The 22100-nt window shown below is 39.2% G+C and overlaps 1 protein-coding gene across 2 annotated transcripts; it reads right to left on the bottom strand.

Moving 5' to 3' along the window:
* Positions 1-315: 315 nt before the first annotated feature.
* On the bottom strand, positions 316-21611 carry EXOSC7 (exosome component 7). Of its 2 annotated transcripts, XM_082499610.1 has the most exons (9): positions 21510-21611; positions 20656-20757; positions 19869-19963; positions 13461-13626; positions 8975-9045; positions 4250-4373; positions 3556-3711; positions 3173-3224; positions 316-445 (listed from the first exon to the last, which is right to left on the bottom strand). In XM_082499610.1, exons 1-8 carry the CDS (start codon positions 21564-21566, stop codon positions 3195-3197), a joined length of 801 nt encoding a protein of 266 aa, XP_082355736.1. In that variant the 5' UTR covers positions 21567-21611; the 3' UTR covers positions 316-445; positions 3173-3194. The 2 variants fall into 2 exon arrangements, with proteins under 2 accessions (XP_082355736.1, XP_082355735.1); XM_082499609.1 differs by lacking the exon at positions 3173-3224.
* Between the last annotated feature and the right edge of the window lie 489 nt (positions 21612-22100).

The raw sequence follows: 22100 nt of genomic DNA, 5'->3' as shown, positions 1-22100 counted from the left end.
TTCTAGAACACAGCAGCTGGTCTGCAGAAGAGGAACACATGCAAACAGAATTCAGTGGAACCTACATCAGTCACCCTTGAAAACAGACTCAAGCACTTCCCAGGCAACTGCATCAATTGCTGCTGGTGCGCTTCCTAGATGCGGACAGTTACCCATATGGAAAGCATCTCAAATTTGCTTATTTGCATTTAAGTGTAGCTTTCTTGATGCTTCGTAACATCTTAAAAGCCTCTTAGCCAGAAGGATAAAGGTACTGTAGCAAAAATATATCCTCTTTCTATATACAAACGGACAAGATTGCACAATCAATTAAAACCAGTTTTGAACATTTAATAAAAACTCATCCTAGAAATCCAACTTTCTGCCGTGAGGTCCCCAAACTCTCTTCTTCATCCAAAATCTTCTGAAGGGCTACGTGCAATGACTTGCCTACTCTTTTTCCCGTCTGCAATACAAAGAAAGCAAAACAAATCTGAGACATATGCTTATTAAGAGGAAGACAACTCTCACGGAACACTTCCTTTTGACAAATATTTTCCCTTTAATGATTAACATACACCAGCTGGTATAATAAAAACATGCTTTTAAGTAAGAAAAATGGCCATGCAAATTTGATTAAGTTTTCAAAAAATGTACACACAAAGGCAGTGCTCCCATTCATCAGAGAAGCATTCCATGATCATTAACACCAGATCTGCGCACCACTGGGTCACCCAGGAATACAAATTAAATTCACATCACGCATAAGCACATATTCAAATCAGCCAGCGCACACAATACGAAGCAATATGCTAGCTGCCAGGGGACAAGAGATATCTGACCAGCAAAGCAGCCTACTAATGCAAAGTTCAGTAAACTCTTCTGAATGTGCCCAGAATCAGCAGACTAAATTTAAACCAGCTCAACACCCTGTCATGTGGCCAGAGAAGCCCAAAATGCACACTGGCTGCATCATCAAATCAGTCTGTGGGCAGACTCTTTGTTATGATGTGCAGTTCTATACTGTTCAAGGACCTAAAAGGAATTAACAGAAGGTTTTCTTTACAGAAATAAACTCCAGAAGTGGATAAACCATCAGGATTAGCTCTGATACCAGCCTCTGCTCTTCCCACATGCACAATTGTACTGTGGAAGCTGCAGGACAGGGAAACATTGGGCGATGCTGAAATAAAGACCTTAAGGTAGTGGTGACTATTAGAGCTTTCCCAGGGTTTCTCTAAATGACCTGAAATACTGACTCCACACAGAGATGAAGAGACCCCACCTATCCCTAAAGAGCCAAAGACATTATATTAAACTGAGTTTATTAGCTCCTGATCTATGCAACGAAGCTGATTCCTGCCATACAGCTGGACCACAAAGCTCTCTTTCACCTGTTGATGACAATTGCCAACGTCATAGGTGCACAAAGCTTAAGATAAGGTACATTTCTAATCAAAGAACCAGGTGACAGAATGTGGCCCATAGTGGACCAAAGGAAATTTGGGAAGAGCTTTGATGCAGCAGGGTAACTGCCAATCCTAGACAGTATGAGCTAAGTGCTGAATGAAGGGGGACACCCACAAGAATTGTTACAGCTCTGCACTGGGACAAAGATCACAGCTGCAGCCTGGAGTCCTGAGGGGTGATACACTTTGTGCATTCTTCTCCTCAAACATAGGACAACATCACTCACACTAGGTTAAAGTGAATGGGAACTGTGCAAAGCTTTGCTATTGACACAACACACAACACTGTTGCCATCTTATTTCTGCTTGCCTTTCTTATGGATCGGATCATAAACTCAGTAAAAATACCCTAATGCTGGCAGCTTCCCAAAACTTTCCCATGAAGCTGCCTTCCTAAAAGATATGTCCTAGGAACATCTGTTCTCTACCAGGCAGGGTAAACTGAACACTCTCTGACCTGCAGCCAAATCATAAGGGAACGGAGGTACCAAGCAAGTGTTATGCAGCTCCACTGGACATTCCCAGGCCTTTTTGTTTTTCTTGGTATCCTAATCGGGCTGCTAAGTTTGAGGCAGGTCCAAACAGATAATCTCTGACCTCCCAGAAAACATCATGGTTTCTTCTCATCAGCTTTAGCTCTCACTCCTTCAAACTACTCACCACCCACGAGGGAAGACTTCTTCCAAAGCAAGTGAGAGACAGCACAAATCACTGGGCGATCAGCTTAAGGTCTTAACTCCTTGCACCAACAAGTAGGGACAAGTTCACTAAAGCTCTTAAGCAGAGTAGGACGGTTTGAAGATTTCCCATGGTTACCTTCCATATGCATCTCTAATGAGTGTTTAGATAAGCATGATATAATCCCAAGCACAGCCTTTGGGGGTAGGCTATACAATGGAGCTTCAGAAGTTCATTTCCTATTTAGGGCTCAATGTAGAGCAAAATCTGTGATCAAAATAGAGGCTCCGATCAAATCTTTCTGCAGAAAATTTGCATGTGTGCAAGCTTCTACCATGAACCTGTATCTAACTTAAGCACCCACCTCTTTGTAGCAGCCCTAAACCCAAAATCTCAAATCTTCTGATGGTTAGTTAGAATTGGACTCAAAATCGATCAAGGAAGACACATCAAATGTCCATAGGAAGTTTAGTTTCCTCAGCATGCCAAGTTAGAGATAACATCCCTCTGCACATCTACGCAGATGATAAGGGGGATAAAGTGACCTCTCTGGAGGCAAATTAAAAGCCCACCAGTACCACCAAGATTAGCACTCTGGTCGACATCAGGAAACAGTGAAGTGCCATATATACTCAGCGCGTATTTCCACTTGAGACCAAGTGTTTTCAAACTTGGCTCCAAGTTCTGCATTCTTCACTACAGCCAGGCTGAAATTAGTTCTGGATCTCTAGGAAACAGGGCCAGTTTGAAGTTCTTTTCATTCTGACTCCAAGTTCAAAACCCAGTTCTGTCTCATGCTCAGGGTGAAACCCAGGCATGAGAATTTATACTCGAAGACAGTTTTAAGAAGACCCTGAAGAAAGGTTTAAAATGGAATTCTTATGTGGATGTGAACAACATCCAGACACTGGTATTTTCATGGAGTAGGGCCAGATCAGAAACCCGATAAAGGAGCAAAGAAAAACAACAGTAAAATGAGAACAGTAAGCTTATCACAAAAACAAATGAGTTGTGCTAGAACACCATGCACGAGCAATTCAAAGTACCATCTCTACTTCTATAGGGACTTCACCATGTTAGAAGTTTTGCTCTTTCAGTCTTTAAGGGAAACAATCAGAGAGGGAACATAATTCTCTAAAAATACTCTCTTTATCAACTTAAGCTTTATAGTCTTACAGCTGTGAGGTACTTGACTGAAACAACTATGAGCACCATACATTTCAGGCATCTAAAAGTTTTAGATAACTTCCACTCATATTAAGATTCTGTTTCAAAGGAATTGCCTGTGACCTTCAGCAAGTCCCTCGTGCACCTAATAAAAGCACCAGGATCTCTGCTCTTAAAGTCCTTACTGCAGCTTTTCATATACTCAAGTTCCGGTTCAACCAGTATCATTCAGTATCATCAGTAACTGCTCCAAACTCCTTACCTCCATCATTTCAAAAATACTTTCAGGATCAAGGCTACCTTTCCCCACTTTCTTCATAGAAGTGAGGGTGCCTTTACTGGTCACAGAAATAAGCAGGCTGGCCAAAGAACAGGCTTCTTCCTGAAGTGTAGCATCCACCACATGCCTATACCCAATCTGTAGGTTAGTGACAAAACGACATATTAGTTTGCAGCTCTTTATTAAGAAGTTAAACTGTGAGTAGTAGCTCTGTTGGCTATCTACAACCTCCCATCCTAATATCATGTGACTGACTTGACAGCACAGTACTTAAACAGCCTCTGACCCCAAATTATGTCTACATACATAACATATACATGTCTACATACATAAGGTGAGATAAGAATGTCACTATTTCACACTGTTTTCCTCTCTGACCATCCTTTTAACTATGTGAAAATCCATAGTAGATGAAAAATAATAAACAACTCTTCTGCATGCAAGAAGATGCATTTTAAGAAGGCATTAAGTGGAAATCTGCAAGTCAGAGGTGGAAAAAAACCCTTTATTCAGTAAAAGTTTGTAACTGGCAGGCCAGGCATGAACAAATATATACGTAGTGGACACTGATGATTTCCGCAACGCAAGTTTGTTCTCTAGGGAAAAAATAAACATCAGGTGAAGTTAATAAAAACTGAAGTGTCTAGGTAGAAGGTCAGAAATTTATCAGGCTTACTTTGCTTAGTGTGACAATGCAGGGCACATCATCCACATTAAGTCTAATACAATCATAGGGGTCATCAGACAGCTCTATCTCTTTAGAGCCTTCTTCATCCTCCAGAACACGCACTTTGGGTATTCTGTGGAAACAAAATGTGCAAAATCATTGCCAGAAGAGATAACGAATACAGGTGTCATACAGTCTCAACTCCAAGAAGTGCCCGTTCCTCTAAATGAGGCTAAATGTTTAGAAAAAAAAAATCCAGAAAGTTATCAAAGTATTAACAATTCACTCACTGAGACTAGGAAGAAACCACTGTAAGTGGGAAGATATTTAGGATAAGATCATCATATTTGCATCATTCAAACCATTATAATCTGAACTGGTTTTTTACACTAATATATGGGGAGAGATTCTTTTGGAACTTGCACAATGCAATTCTGAACAATTCTTTGTACATCTGTCTGGATGTATAGGAGAGAAATTACCAAGACTGAATCTTTTTGTACTGTGGTTCCCAATCTTGCAGACAACAGTACAGTTGTCAGAATTACAACAATTGCATTGCTTGGCCAAGCTGGGGCATCAGTAGCAAATACGACTAGTAAAGCTGTTCAGGAAAGAATGACACTAAGGAGATTTGGGGTAAAGGAAGAAGATGACATTAGTAAAATCCTTTCTCTTTAGCAAGATGGGAAGATTGGGAAGATATTCTCATTCTTTAAAAAGCCAGAAGACTCTCTTGTTCTAAGGACAGATACACAGAAGCAACCACCAGGGAGAAAAACCCAGGCAGAAATCCAAGAAATGCTTTCTTCTCAATTGTGAGTGACAAGCTCACAAATGAGCTAGACAGGCTCCTTATCAGTGATACATATATTATACTTGTTATAGCCACTTAATGGGAGTTTTACAGGATGATTTAATGCAGCTTTCTTTGCACAATTAATAAAATAATTTAAAACAATTTAGTAGAAGATGGTATCTCAAGAAGCCAAGAACCTCAGTGTCTTATATACCCTCGTTTATCCAGGTGCCCACCAGGATGGAGTCCTGAGAGACTTTGCTTTACTGGCCAGTAAAACCCCCACACAGCTCAACCATACTGCTCTCACTTTTACACATTTGCACTTGAAAACATAAAATATTTCAAGATGTCCCTAGAAAGCTAACTTCAGTAACCACGTGGAATGTAACCACAATCTGTTTTTTTATTAGTACTTTTACAGTAGCTGTGTGTTTTATAACTAGACTCCAGAGGTTACATTCTTTTACGCATTCTGTACCAAATCTCTTTTAAGAGGAGGAGATAGGGACTGATTTATTGAACATTTCTCCCACCAATTCAAAGTGATTTTTTTTGTTCCTCAGAAGAGTATTTTAATTATTTGTGGCTAAGAGTCTTAGAGGCGAGTACTTCACAACAGCTAACCCTGCTTCAGTGAGAAAAAATTCGCTACAGCAACATTGGCCTGTGCCAAGCTAAAACTAAAACTACGATGTATACTTTTTCCTGAAGTGAAACTCAAAATGCTTTGCGGAGTTACATAACAACTAATTGGAAATGCATCAAAGCCTGTTTTCAAGTTAAAAATATTCCATTAAAATTTGATGGAATAAAGTCACAAGGTGACTAACCCTCTAGCTACACAAGACAATGGAGAACATTGGACAACAGCCTAGACATAAAGCGTAGCTGCCAGAGCAGTGCTTAAAAAAGAATGAAGATTTCAAGAAAATCTGTGAGATTAAGCAATTTTTAACTTTGTCCTAGAATAGCTATGAAACCAGAGCAACATTTAGTCTGCAAGAAAAAGTTGCCAGAATTAATACCTGAAAAATCCCTTCAAAGAGCTGTTTTGGCCAAGAACAGAGGAGAGAGGTACACATTAGAACTACTGCAGAGGCAAGAAGATAGTTGATCAGACACAAGCATCATAGTTGCATAAAAAGGGGGTATACACACAGAAAAAATACACAAAGAGAGTGTAGCACAAAAAGCATTTCCAGAAAACTGGTGATTTCCTCTCCCAGCTTATGAAGATTTATCTTAAGAACTAGCTGTACATGTTTACTTTGCAACTTTTATTTTTGTGGTTTGATTCCCATAACTAATCGGGGCAGAAATCTGTACAGCAGGACTTAGTCACGTAACGAACAATGCTTTTTCTGTGAGCTGCAGACTCAGATTTCCCAACTGCAAAACCAGTTCTACCCTTGCAAGCAGGCATCAGTTCTGTCTCTACCATGCTGCCCAGCAAAAATCAGGACATCTGCAAGGCTATTGTGTTATAAACTCCGTAGCTTTTGTAACTTGCCTAGTTTCTGTAGCCTCGGTTGCAAGTGGGCACATTCCACAGGATCAACCTTAATACTAAGTCGACACAGTAGCTACGCACACATTTTGCGGTATCTACTTCCATCATGGATAGATCCAGCCTTAAACACCTTGGAAACACAGTTAAGAAGAAAGTTTGATACCTGCTCTCTTTTGCACATGATCTTGACATAGTTTTTAGAATACAATGAACAGTACAAAACTCCAAGGAGTGAATGTTCCCCCTAAAACAGTCATATTGTCATTGTTCCATGCCTGAAGGGGATACAATGAGTCAGGTCAGACATACAAAGGATTTAAATCCCATAATTCTTGTGCAAAATTCCTTAAGTTACAGTTTTGCATTTACCTAGCCGTAAAGAAAAATGTGTCCATAGCATTATAAAAATGGTTAGAGCAAGATTTTAAGGACGAACTGAGGTTTTCAAATACCTATTTGAACATCTAAAAATCTGTAGCTTCAAAGAAAAAACAGCAGCTTGAGCTGCTCCCTGTTCTCAGCTCCAAGGCTGCAGTCAAAGCTGACAAAGATCTGAAAACACTTATAACAACCTGGTTGTAAACAGATCACAAAAGGGAACTAAGATTCAAAGAGGGACACCCATGTCAAGCGAAGTTCAGAACACTTAATCTGAAGTGACCTTCAAACTGACATCTTGTCTTGCTGGGACAATAATATTTTACGGAGAGTGAGCAGCTACTCTAAGCACCCTTGTGTCAATCCAAAGAAAACTTAGTACATACCAAAAGAAAGGGAGAGGAATAGTGAATGTGGACAACAGGTTTTCACTTTGAATTTCACCTTTTGACTTTCTGAGCTCGTATAAGATTAGATGTACTAGCATTCCCTGCTCAAATCAATAGATAGGGTTTTCACAGGTCAAAAATCAACAGGCTCTGCGTTATGTCATACTGTACCACATTTTGATTTGGATGCTTCCCCACAGATTAAACATTACACGAAAGATACAGTTTTCAGAAGAATAAATAAAGTAGAATCATTAAAACAACTATACTCTCCATGTTGTCCATGTTCCCAAAGCAACAGATTTTACTTCTTTATTTAAATTACTTTTTATATGATCTCTCTTTATCCAGAACTTGGATTCTGGATGAAAGAAGAAAACAAGAAGTAGTTATTTTGTAAATAAAGTACGTGCCTCGGATCTGCAAAACAATTCACATGGGAGCAACTTTTTTAACTATACAGCTTTTGCATCCTGGCATCTCACACACAGAGACAAAGGCATTTCTTCCCTTTAGTGTACTTTCAACTCTTTTGTGAGCCAATACATTTGTGACAGTATTTCTTAATGCTACAAAACCAATCTACTGTTAAAAGTTACTATTGAGATCTTGATTAACATGGGAAATTTCTCAGCAATATATACAAGTTGTAGTCTCAGATGGATTCTCCCCTTATCCCCTTTTAAAATGTTTATATCCTGATATACTGCCTGTTTTCAAAAGCATATTTTCCTCTTCTTCTTACACAGACTTTTCCAGCTCTAGTACTGTGTGCTGATTCCCTGATGAATAAGCCAGAACCACATCAGTGACTTTAGCAACTCCAATTTACAGCTGAAAAACAATTTGAGATCCACTTTCAAAACATTTATGCCTGTAAGAGTCTAACTTTTGCACTGCTTCCAGCTACTTTTGCTACATAATTTTTTTAGCAAAGCCATTCACTAGTTTGTTTCTCAAGGGTGCTACAAAACTCTGTATTCCCTCTCATCTATAGATAAAGAAGATAAAAACACTAGAAAAAATATTATTGAATGCTATCATTAAAACACACACAGAGCCTCGCATCATCCATTCTACTAGATTTTGTTCTTCCATTCTTTGAATTAAAATGCATGGGGCAAAGTTCTTTTAAGGACACATCATCTCTCCCTCTCCACAATCTCTCACCACCAGTTATTCCATTTAGTTTTAAAAAGAATTCCAGACTAACAGTTAATGAGAAAGAACATCAGAAGCGGGAAAACAGGGCTAGTTACAAATCGGTAGTCATATTGACAGAGGGCCTCTTATTCAGGAGCATCACATATCAGTAAATATTATTTTAAACCCACAAGGCATCAACACAAAGGCCTACAACTACTCGCAACAAAACCACATGGTCAAGACAATTTTTTCTGGATCTGGCTACAGAACAAAAGTTATACCGTGAGCCTGATTGTGCATATAATGCAATATGACACTTGATATTAGAAATTGAATAAAGTCATTAGTTCACGTTACTTGCATGCAAATGGACTGCCTTATATCTGAATGCACACTGCCTTGGATATTTCTTATTTAAATAATTAAGCATTAAAAATGCTTAGCTCAGAGTACTTCTCTATCACTTCCCATGCCACTTCCACTCACATGAAATGAGATCTGTGCTTTACCTTGTGTTAAAGAGAGCTGCCTTCACTGCGATAGAGATTGCATCAAGGAGGTTTCCACCACATTCCAGTAACTGGGGAGGAAAATAAGAATCTCTTTAGAAGAAAATCAGGCTACTGCCTTTAAACAAAATCTTCATTTTACTTAAACCTACTTGAAACAGCAGAAAATTAAGAAACAGAACAGGTTTTTAAAAAACAAAGCTGTTTTTAAAGCCTATCTATGAAAATAAACAGATAGGAAATTAAGATTTCAGCTAACTGTATATACATGCAAAAGAGAAGAGTTAACGCACTTCATAATAAAATTAACAATAAATTTAATAATAGCAGCTGAAATGAAATGACTGCTGTTCTTACTCTTCTTGTGTTAAGGCTCTGAACTAGGCTATGACCAGAACACTTTTTATCAACTCACCATATTCATTCATTAATGTTAAACCAAGCCAATCCATTTTCTATACTTCATTTCAAAGAGGAGTCTTTTTTTAAATATCAGCTCGACAAACCCAATTGGTAGAATTGTTTTCAAAGAAACAGTGCAAATTGTCACCCAGAACATGGTATGAAAAGGTATAGTTACAAAGGCACATCATAATTTATTGTCTATTCTTTATGGAAACGGAGTCATCAGCAAGTTTGTCTTGTAGCTGAAAAGGATCTAAGGAAATCCTGATGTCAAAGCCTACTTGTTGATAACACTATCATTTGAATTAAAGTGTGCGGAGAGATTCTAGCTTAGCTTCTTCCCATGAAGACCATGAGAACAGCACTGCATCCTATATAAAAAGGCTGGACTCCCATAACCACTAATACCTTCTATAGGCTGACAGACAACTCAAAGATGTATTTGGCCATAGTCTAGAGTTAGCTCTTGAGAAGCTCCACTCTGAGCTGCCAGTACTATTCTATGAACACACACACATTGCCAGCAAGCATTTGAAACTACTTCAGTGAGAACATATGGATGCTTCTCTATTACATCAATCTATGCTGCATGATGAGAGCAAAATAAGTTTTGCAATACTGATTGCATTGATTTTTCTTCAAAATCTATTTAAGAATGAGATAAACCCCTGCGCTGGGAGCATATCATAAATCAGATCTTCTGGAAAGAGTTTATTTTTATGAAGAAAGACTTAACTGTGTAAAAACAATGACAAAACGTTGGGATAGAAAGCTAAATACAAAGCTGATCAAATTATTCCTTTGCAAACAGCTGCTGGATACAGAGAGGTTAACTTGCCACGTTCAGTCATTATTGGATTTTACTGAATAACACAATAAGCTCCACAATATCTTTGTTATTAAAACACAATAATGGGATGTGCCTGTACTGTTGCTAGGCTTATGTTCAGGCTGCTGTTTTAAAGCCTTATCTGTATTACAGTGGCACCTACAGGAACACAGCCTGTATCGAGCATGGTACAATCCCCCCATGAAGAAATGAACGCTCTCTTCTCAGCTGAAACACCTTGTACTGAGACCCTCCCATTTTTATTTATTTTTTTTAAGGCCTAAGAAAGTCTGCACAACTGTGTTGTGAGAAGCAAAGGAGTCTTTAGAAAGGACTGCTTTTAATTTACTGATGTGTGAATGAAAAAGTTATTGGGGGTGGAAAAAAGAAAACATTGTAGACCTTGCCTTACTCAGTTTTTCCTCCAGAAGGACAGAATTGTAAGGTGGTTTTTTTCCCCAAACTGGGGGGGGAGGGGGGGGAAGAGAGAAAAGACAAGGAAATCCTCTGAGGGATGCTCAGTAGTGAACTGCTAAAATTTCAACAGAAACTAATGCACCCCCTCAACACACAGTGATTGGGTATGGAATGAAGAGATTGCACACCTTGATTCTCCTTGCTCAGCACTGCAGGCTGCTGAATTACATGGAGAAGGCTATACATGTATCAAAAACACCCTAAAAATGCCTAAAAGTTTATTTCTGACATCAGCGACTTAGAAGGGGAAAGAAATTGAGGGAGAGACAGAGGTGGTGAGAACAGGCTTATAGTTTTGTAGCACAGTGTATCTCCACATTCATGAGCTACTCTTGGAAGTTGAATACCTTCTATTATTAAGAAAGAATACATGTATTTTGAAAGGTCAAGGTATATATCCTTGACCTTTAACACATATGTATGTGTGTCCATGTCTGCATCTTTGTAGTGTGTACAGTTGAAGTTATTTTCTTTCTAGTCTGACTGTACACAATTACAGCACCTCCCAAGTACACCGACCACTGGAAAAATGCTTGAGAGATATTTTGAAGCAATAAGCTGCATGACTATGCAAAATATACTATTTTCTCTTTTGAGTTTACATATCTCAAACTTTGTTTACACATAGGAGCTGAATATAGATGCCTTGATCAAAGTGTGCATGGCAAATTACATAGCAATGGTGTACCTCCTGGTTCATAACATTCTTTCTGTGTTTTTGTCTGAGAGACTGAAAACAAGTACCTTCCCACCTGCCTACAATGTACCAGTAGTTTCAGGCTTACAGCAGATTTAAGGCTTATTTTCCCTCCAACTTAACTATGCAACATGAACACTAATGTGAACAATTTCCAGGAATTCTGAAGGAAAACATCATACAAAGGACTCTCAGTAAGCATTGTAATTATATTTAGAATCTGCTTTCCTCAAATGATGAATAATATGACTCGTAGTGCCTTATACTAGTGCAAGTGTCATACTTCCATCATGTACTATCAAAATAGAGCTCTATAGGAATGATTGAGCAAGAGCAGCTTCAGGAAAACCTGTTAGGTATCAAGTGTAAACTATAACATGTGCTATACATGTCTTCTATTTAGAAGAGGAAATAGTACAAATACCTCAAAAATGTGAAAATACAGAGGCCTGGGGTGGGAAAAAAAAAAAAAAAAAAAAAAAAGAGGGGCGGAACAGAATAAGAGACAAAAGCATCTTGTTCTAACTATACCAGCAGCTTGTCAATGGCTCACACACAAAATTCCTGGAGAATATGAGATTAAAAAGACTCATCCAGTTTACAGAGTTCTAATTATGAACCTACAAGGGATTCTTTATTGACACTGGAAACAAAGCTAAATCTAACACAAAACATCGGTCTTGACATTCATAATTCTGATACAAGTAGCATAAAAAAAAAAAAAAAAACAAAAAACAAAAAACCAAAGCCATTTTTCTCTGTAGCTGTGGACAATCAACAAATTTGTCCAGGAAGAATCAAGTAACGACCAGTTATACCTCATAAAAAAGCTACAAAGCTACATAGAACTACTTCTGCACCAGTCAGCTTTATGAAAGTCTTGGTTTATGCAGTGTTTATGTAATGTTAAGCAGTACGTTGCTTAAATAAGCACAACATTTAATATTCTGTACCTCTGCTTGTAATTACCCAGTAACTAAAGGCCCCGGTGTGATTTCTCAGAACTAACACTTCATTCTCTATTAAACTATGCCAAGCTCCAACAAGCTGGTGACTAGGACTGTTAAAGCACTCAGCAGTGGTACATATTTGATCATTCTGTATGCGGACTAAGTCACTGTATGTGACTGTTATCTACTATAATTAGGCTAATGCTACTGCTTTTTAAACACCTAATGGACTAATTGTAACATTTATTTATGTGTTTGACTGTTTCTGTTTTGTTTAACAAAACCCTGTTTGGGATTTTTTTTTTTGGCAGTACAGCTTAACGTTTTGCAAATAATTTCATAGACATTAATGGATTCCTGTGGGTAAGATCCCTCAACGTATTTTCAGTTACAAATTTGACAAACAGAAACTCAACTTTGGACCAATAAGAATTGAAAACAACGCTCAGAGAGTCTGACTTGCAGAATTCTATTAAATTCCCATGACAGAGTGCTTTAAATACAGCACAGTTTAGAAATTGAGCTACTGCATGCACAAGATTTATATACATAAAATTCAGTTTCCATTTTTTAATGGGAATAAATATTTAGTTTGTCTTCTACACTCAATACATGTATACAACTTTCATCAAAAAGTGCCTAGGCCAAATATAACTTTTGCCAGAAAAGTTTCTACTTTACTTTACTGAATTAGGACTGTTAGTAGTGCAGAGAGGTAGACGGGATGGACAGGTACGTTAGGGCAAATATACACCCATGCTAACTCATACTCATTAAAATGATACATTTGCCATTATATCTAGCTAGGAAAAAAGTTCAGCCCTCTTTAGTGGCAATTTCCTTGTCAGTATAAAGTCACTGATTTTTATCTGAGACAGATTTGGAGTATTCACCATTTTATTGGCTCTGCAATGAAGCAGCAACATCGAGAAGAGTAGAAAAAGAGCAAGCTGGAAGTAGTGATTAACTATTACAGGTAGATTCAAAGGAAAATGGCCATCCATGCTGTGAAGCATTATATCACATTATGAGAAGCTTTTTTCTTGTATGAAAATACACATGGTTATGCTAAGTCAGTCAGTGCCTTGAAAAACCTCCTTGAATCTTGGTTTTCATTTCCTTACTTACCAATACATCAACATAGAGAACCCAGCAGTGCTCTCTGGGATTAATACAAAGTGATTTCAAGTCTACACTGCTCTCACTGCTAAATACTCTGTAGAGTGTATTTGCTATCTCTGTGCCAAGTTCTTCTCCTCCCCGGCCTTCAAATTCAGGAGTAGCATTTGCAGAACTAGATAAAGAAAGAAAAAATACTTTCACTTCTGAAGCAGCCAATACCCAAGGAACATTTCTTAAATATAAAGCATTAGAAACACCTAAGGATTTATTTGTACAAGAATAAGCATCCTATCTCTAAAGAAATTAGTCCCATTTTGCATAAGAAAATGTCTTGATGCAGATAATATACCTACATTTTGCTACAAACTCTGATACTAATTAAATTCCACTACTATCTTCAGTTCCCAAGTTACAATATTAAAGTTGATGAATTCTCTCAGGGATTATTTCTTAAGCACTCTCATCTTCTGTCTTCTCAACCCTTTCAAAAATAAAGTGAGAGAAATCTTACTAAGTTCAGAACAGCTAACAAGACAGCCTGTTAAGAGTCGAATGTTAAATTAATAAGATAAGAGAGTGGCTAAGAAGAGAAAGATGTGACTATATGACAAGTAGAATACGCATTTTTTTTTAAAGTGACATGACTGCCTGACCTTAATTGGTAATTTCTTTACTGAGTGTACTCTTTGCAATCAAGCCACTTACAGACAGCAGCTCATTATTTTCAGCAACTGCAGCTTATGGAGAGCAGCAACTAAAGACCATTTTTTCCAGAAGGGATCGGACAAAAGTGTGTGGTCTTCACTTCCCTCATTCCAACATAACAAACTTCGTTTATGAGCAGTCATGCAAGAAAGTGCTTAGGTGCTGAGGCCTTGTACACAGCTAAGAACAAAATTCTAACAATAAAAGAAAACAGGCCTACAAAAAAAAAAAAAACAACCCACAAAAAACCCCCCACCCACCTACAAGTCACAATGAAACAGAGCAAAAATGTTCAGAGATGCAAACACAGCAAAATAATAAACAAATATTCTGAACCCAACCTCTGGTTTATAGAGGGGGCAAGGATATTCTCAAGCAGTGGAGACCCACAGCACACATTGCAGAGCTTGTTTTTAAATGAACTAGTCAGACCTTCCCCAAATGAATTATTCACTACAGAACATAGGAAAGGAGGTGGTTCCACAGAAGTAGTTTGATATGTTCAAAATCTATAATAGCCAAGCCTTGTATTCTCCTGCCTCAGGACCTCACAGTGCCAATTTCTCATGCACCTTTTGTGTTTATATGATGATACGATGATGATATGATCATCTGAGGGCAACTAAGATGATTAAGGGAGTGGAGCATCTCCCTTATGAGGAAAGACTGAGGGAGCTGGGTCTCTTTAGTTTGGAGAAGAGGAGACTGAGGGGTGATCTTATTAGCGTTTATAAATATATAAAGGGGGAATGTCATGAGGATGGAGCCAGGCTCTTCTCAGTAGCAACCAATGATAGGACAAGGGGTAATGGATTCAAGCTGGAACACAAGAGGTTCCACTTAAATCTGAGAAGAAACTTCTTCTCAGTGAGGGTGACAGAGCACTGGAACAGGCTGCCCAGGGAAGTTGTGGAGTCTCCTTCTCTGGAGACATTCAAAACTCGCCTGGACGCCTTTCTGTGCAACCTCATCTAGGTGTTCCTGCTCCGACAGGGGGATTGGACTAGATGATCTTTTGAGGTCCCTTCCAATCCCTAGCATACTGTGATACTGTGATACAAACTCCTAGCTCTTCCAACAGGAAGAGCACAGGAATACAAACAGAGCAGAAGACAAAGTCCTGGAATATAACCCTTTCACCTTAAAAAACCAACAACTAAAGATCTACATTATCTAGGTATGACTTAAATCATCCACTGAGCTGTATCAACAAAACTGCAGCACCTATAAGGGAAATCCTTACCTCACACTAATTCTCCCAACTACTTCTTCTGCAGAACCGATGAAAACTCAGAATATGAGGAAGAGCTACTGAATTTTATAGAAGTTACATGCTGCTTCTATAACCAGACAGCACTATACGTGCTTTAAAAAAATAAATAAATTACTGCAAATCAAGCACTGACCTATGCTTCCAAACTACAATTGCCACATAAGAGCTGCAAGTGTGACATAGTATTATTCACAGTTGTGTTAATATTAGACATCAATTCTATAAGATAGGACCATATCTAAGTATAACTTAATTCTCGAAATATGCTGAGTCAGGCCTTTAGGTTGTATTAAACAAGCACTTATCCATGGAAGCAGCTTTCACACGAGTTAACTAGATCATTCTGTTTAAACCATTCTGTTTAAAGAATGGTTATACAAGTATTATGATTCCTATGATAAGTTGAAAAGAAGTATACAAACCTCAGTCTATACCTCGTTATTATTTCTAAACACTAAGTTTTATCAAATGTTGTAGTTTTTAAATATAAACGGCCACTTTCTTTGACAGAGAATAAGAAGAACTTAAGACTCAACTGGAATATCATTGCAAGTTTCATTGCATCTTAATTCCATTATTATTTTAACACTTCAATTCCTTGCAATCAAAGTGAAATAAAATATAATGTTAGCAGGGTACTATTATAACTACATGGTAAATACTGCCACCCAATGCTCAGACTATTGCAGTGATTTACACTGCATAAAATTTGAGAAAGGGTTGTCCAGCACACTCGTAAAAGACAATGCCCAAAAGCTTGTTTTATGGAGCACAGAAAGAACTCAGCAGTGGCCAAGTGGAGCACAGAATTTCTACTCCTGAACAGAATGTAATTTTAAAGACTTTCAAAACCATTTCAGCGTCACATTGCATAACAATCAAGACTCCTACAGCACAATGAGGCTTCTACCACAGATACCTTACTTTCAAAACCCTTGCTGTTACAGGTCAAAACCTTTCCCTCACAGCAGCTAAGTACTTCCCATCCGTTGCTCAGTCCTTTAATATACTATAATATAGATAAAGATAAAACAGTTAATTAAATAAAAGCTTACAGCTATTTTCCTGATATAGAAGAGGATCATTACACAAAGGATATTCTTCACTTAAAGCCATATTTACTTCAAGGAACCAACACCAGATTTCTATTCTTGCACCAAAAGAAACATACAATAATTTAAAACAAGAAGGCAGACTCATTGTTTTAGAATCAGCAGGAAGTTAACCACCTCACTAATATTCCATTCTTCCAGAAAACATCCAGAAAGTATCATGTTTATGTCACATCTGGGCTGCCAAGGCAGTCCAAGAAATAGGTAGACCTGAATTCAGGTCCAGATGCCATCTAACTGTGTTAATATGATTATGATGATATTCAAGCTCACGGTCCTACAAAGAATTGGGCTAACAAGGGTTTGGATTTAGTCTAGTCAAACTGGTAACTCTAGAAATATGGATTTACTGATTCAGGTCTTTGCCTGGTCAGGCGCTGTCACTGCACTTCACATCTGAAGGGAACATCTGCTTATAGAGTTTGAAGCAGTTTTTACTCAAGCACCAGATGGTGTTTCTCTCTGAAAACCAAGCTAAATCCACTACAGACCATCTTTAATGGAAGAAGTATGGTAAAAAAAAAAATTGAGAAAAAATTTCATTTTTTCAAAACTCATTAGTTTGCCTCTAGCCTCTGAAAAGAGTAGTTGCCATAACAGGTTTAGCCATAACAGGTTTATGGTAGGGAAGAGGGGTCAGAAAAGGTTCTTTTTCTGCAGCCACCATTCAAGCAATATCTTTAATGACTGCACTGAAATTTGTTTTAAGCTGAAATTTTTCCCACAAAACCCAACAGAACAGTATTCGAGGATCATGTAAAAACATGCTGAGATGGCTGTTCTGCAACACTGTCATCTCTTATGATTTGGAGACCTGCTTTCCATCTGTAATATTTAAGATCATATCTGATCCAGCCTTCCATGCAGGCACCAATGCAACAGGCCCACTCTTCCAGATGGAACAAAAGCATGTATGGACTTCAAAGTGGAGGAACAGATGGCCAGACTTGGACAAATATATTCCTTGCTTCCCTAATTCCACAAATAAAATCTAATGCATTCAAGGAATTCTGATTTGTCTGCTTTTTTGGTTATTTTTTTTATTTCTTACACTTTGAAAAATATAAATCTTTGCTTCAGTCAAAAAACAAAAACCCAAACAAAACAACAAAAAAAAACCAACAACCCTAACAAGTCAGTACTAGAACAACCCCAAAACTCAAACATGAGAAAAGCAGACACGGCAGTCTTTCAACATCAATGACCAGGATGAATGTCTTCTCCAGTGCTGATGGGCAGTAAGGACATCACATAGGACATGTACTTGTTCCATGGTAATTAATTTCTAGTATCACAAATCAGTGCCCCCAAAATTCTCTCTTCCAGAGACTAGCATTAAAATCTGTCTCAAAATGAGAATAAATATGCTTCTCAGATCTCAGGATAAGGACTCAGAGCAGAATGAAATGGAATTTGGGGGCAGAAAACTATATACATGATCCAGCAACTGATTATTTTCAGCAGTGAAAGAAACCATGAAAGTTTCAGGAAATAAGCATTTTAAGATAGCAAACACCGCAGTCTGAGTTTTTATTATTAGTTTCAACAATATAAAAGCCAGGTAGAACATACAGGACCTTCACCACCAGATGCAGCGTATCAAGCTACGCTCAGTTACTACCACCCAGTGGCAGCCTGGAAAAGCGTCAGAGTCCCGGCAGCATCTCATTTCCCTTTACAGAGAACGAGCTGCTTCCACTTCACATTTTCTCTTTTGGGTCTTTCTGGAAGTTAGAGGTCACCTTTCCCTGGTGGCGCACGCACGCGAGAAACAACTACCCTTCTCTAAAATTTAGGCTTTTTGTCTTTGTTATCACAGAAAGTAAGGATTACCTATTTCTAGAACTGACAAGATCAATTTTGTGCAATATTGCTGTACATCTCCCTCCCATCTTCTTACAAAGCAGAGATTAACAGTTAGAAAATACAACCTAACATTAATCTAATGCATTAAAGTTTTTCTAACATTTATTTACATATGAAAAAAGTGTGACAGAATTGCAACACCACCACAGACCACTTGTTTTAATAAGGAAACATCCCTGCTGTCATTGGATTTTCTTCATATAGAAACCACCAGAACACAGTGGATACTACTTAGGATATTTCATACACAAGTTTTATAAAGTAGTCAAGCTCAGATACCCTCTAACAAAAGGACCACATTTGAGAAGACCATCTTCCTGTCTGACATTTTTTGACCAGTAATCCTAGACAAATCATTAATTCATAGGTGAGTCCTTCCCTCTACAAACAGTACATTTCCACAGTTAACTAGTACATTGTGATGTACAGAGGCAGTCTACATAATGTGAGAGAGATATAAATGTTATAGCCAGTTAGGTCAGAAAGATTATCAGATATACACTTAGTAGCTCTCATATCTTAGCTTTACTAACGGTATATTGGTTTAATGTCAGAGTAGCAACATTATTTTTTTTTTTAATAAAAATTAAAATAAGGTCACAGGCAAAACAGCTAACTTGACAGTGCCCAGGCTTTTATGAGAGGTTCCCAAAGCACATTATTTCATAAAGAATAGTTTTAGGATGTCTGTAAGATACAGGTATTGTAGTTTCAGACAGCAGACAGTCTGCAATAACACTGAGATTCCACTATGCTATCTCACAGCAACCTGAAAACAAGAGCTCTCAGTTTTCTGCTAGCTTCCTTCATAACTCAAGCACTACAAAGACTGTAAGGATAAACAATAGTCCATCTGCAGCACAAAGAAAGGAATATGACTAAAACCAAATACCATTTTAGTTAATGAAATACTGATTCACCGATAAATACAACTAAAATTTTAATTAACTTTTGCATCTGAAGTTTACAGTGAGGATTTTTATTTTTTTAAACAAATGGTTTTGTTCAAAACACACTTCAAACTTTTTCCACTGCTTTCAAAGACAAGGTAAGCAAAATCCTCTAAGTAAAGTTACAGTACAATCTGTATCAATCAATTATTTTCTTCTGGAACACTTAATTTTTGAAAGACATTTTTTCTATTCTACCATCGTAAGACAGACAACTGACATTGTAGTCATGAAGTCAAGTTAAACGCATGTGCAATTGAATCATTACTCTTTTCCAGCTGCAATTTGGGATTTTTTTTTTAACCTGATTTCATTCTTTATCTTCCATTGTTTTGCTTATTTTGGGTCTGCGGAACCTGCAGAAAGTTTCTGAATATTCAAACATTAAAACAGTAGAATAACACGTTTCTATTACTCAGACCCTTATGGGAGGTGACTGGAAGGTAAGCTCTGATTAGTCATTTATTCTAAGTATTAGATCTATTTCTTTCTCTTCTAGTATACTAACCAGTCAACAAAGAATTCCAGGTAACCTTCATCTGGTTTCTCCAACTTTGGTGTCCCCATCTCAGCTTTTACACCTACCAAGATATCAGTGTGCCCCTGTTAAAACAAAAACATATCACACAAATAGAATTACATTCACAAAACTACTTGTTTAATTTAAATGTCTATGGTAAGCTGACATTTCTACCTTTCAGTTATCTGCACCCATCATTCTAGCACAGTGAACTTAAAATCACGTTATTTTTTCTTAAAAAAAGGAAAGGCTTTTAAAGCCTTATGCTTTGTTAAGCATAAGAAGTTTCTTCAAATAATTACCATACATATTAGCTTTCTCTAGGTTAAAAAGAGACTCTTCATATCCATGACTTTTTCTAACCTTTGGGTTTGAAAACAGCTACCTCTGCAGAACCTTTATAATATTGCACAGTATATTTTTCTTCCTCACAGTCAACACATGCCAGCAGTAGTCTCGCTTCACTCTAAAGGAATAGAATTACTTTTTCCAGTGATTAGGCACAACAGCAATTTATTTCTTTCAAGATTAAATGGTAAAATAGTTCAAATTTAAGACTTTTCTGGTACTTCACAGTAAATCTAGCTCGAGTAGGTTAAGCCAGTCTCAATGAATTATGTATCTTGTGATTATTTCCTTAGCCCATACTTTCAGTTAGTGCTGTACATACACGTTTTATTACACAGACACAAACCCACCCAAATAGCCTTAACTTATCTTAAAACTAGTCACATAACCCAGAAGTTTCATCAGCAAGAAAAATAAATTTACCTACCAGCTTTACTCTTGCGGATCCACTTGTGTTTGATACAACATCTGTTTCTACTTCTGCACATCGGTAGTCTTCACAGCCACGACCATCTACACGAAGGTCCTCCTAAGAACAACAATCACTACGGCTGGAGCATCTCTCCTATAAGGACAGGCTGAGAGAGTTGGGATTGTTCAGCCTGGAGAAGAGAAGGCTCCAGGGAGGCCTTATAGTGGCCTTCCAGTATCTGAAGGGCACCTACAAGAAAGCTGGAGAGGGACTTTTTACAAGGGCATGTAGTGATAGGATGAGGGGGAATGGCTTAAAACTGGAAGAAGGTAGATTTAGATGAGATAGTAGGAGAGTGGTAGTGTGAGTGGAGGTGGATAGTTCCAGTGGTGAGACACTGGAACAGGTTGCCCAGAGAAGTTGTGGATGCCCCATCCCCGGAAGTGTTGCAGGCCAGGCTGGATGGGGTTTTAAGCAACGTGGTCTAGTGGGACGTGTCCCTGCCCACGCCAGGGGAGTTGGAACTAGATGATCTTTAAGGTCCCTTCCAACCTAAACCACTTTATGATTGTATGCTTATTACTCCAGAGACACCAGAAAGCTCCTTCCCTCCTCCCCACCCTACACTGTAACTCGTTCCCGCCCCACACCTGCCCACAGGGAGCAAGCCCGGAGGGGCGGGGAAGGGACCTGCCCCACGCCTCACAGGGCAACGCTAGCACCGGCCACAGGCACGGCCGGGCCAGACCGAGCCGAGCCGAGCCGGCCCGAATGACTTCCCGCTCCCTGGAGCGGAGGCTCCGGGCTCCGGCCTCCACGCCGCCCCAGCCTACCGGGACCTCCCGCAAGGCACCCACCGCCGCCGCTACCTGGACGCCATGGACGATGTAAAGCTTCTCCGCCTCGCTCAGCACCACGGACGCCATGCCTGCAACCACCGGAAGACCCGGCTCTTCCGCTTCCGGCGCCCGCGCGCCGCCGCCGCCGCCGCCACTAGCAACAGCCACTGACCACACCAGGCTGAGAGGGCGGGAGCGTAGAGGCGCGCCTCGCACCGGCCCCGCGTGACGCCCAGAGGCGGGCGGGGCGGGGCGGGGCCTGCGCCTGCGCACTGCTCCCCTGCCGCGCACCTCTAGGCGGGAAAGCGCCCGGGGGTCGCCATAACTGCGGTTCTGCCCGCCGAGCAGGGCACTCCGATTCGGGGGGGGGGGAGAGTTAGGGGGATGTCTCACACAGGCGAAGCGGGGTGTCCTCAGCCGTTATCACTCCCCGCAGGGAGTGGTGCCCGCTGGGCACCCCGCCTCCCGCAAACCACCCCCCTCCGCTAAGCCGACACTGGTGTTTAAGCCAAAGTGGGCAGCGCCTGCCCTCAGGTAAACGCTCCTGAGGGAGGCTGTGAAAACACCCAAGGGCTGGCGTAGCGATTAAAACCCCGCAAAAAAAATGAGGAAATACAGAGG

This window comes from Vanellus vanellus (genome assembly GCF_965231255.1).
Source record: "Vanellus vanellus genome assembly, chromosome: 2".
Lineage (NCBI taxonomy): Eukaryota > Metazoa > Chordata > Aves > Charadriiformes > Charadriidae > Vanellus > Vanellus vanellus.
Note: the sequence above shows the minus strand (reverse complement) of the source record. Positions and strands in the feature narration are given on the sequence as shown.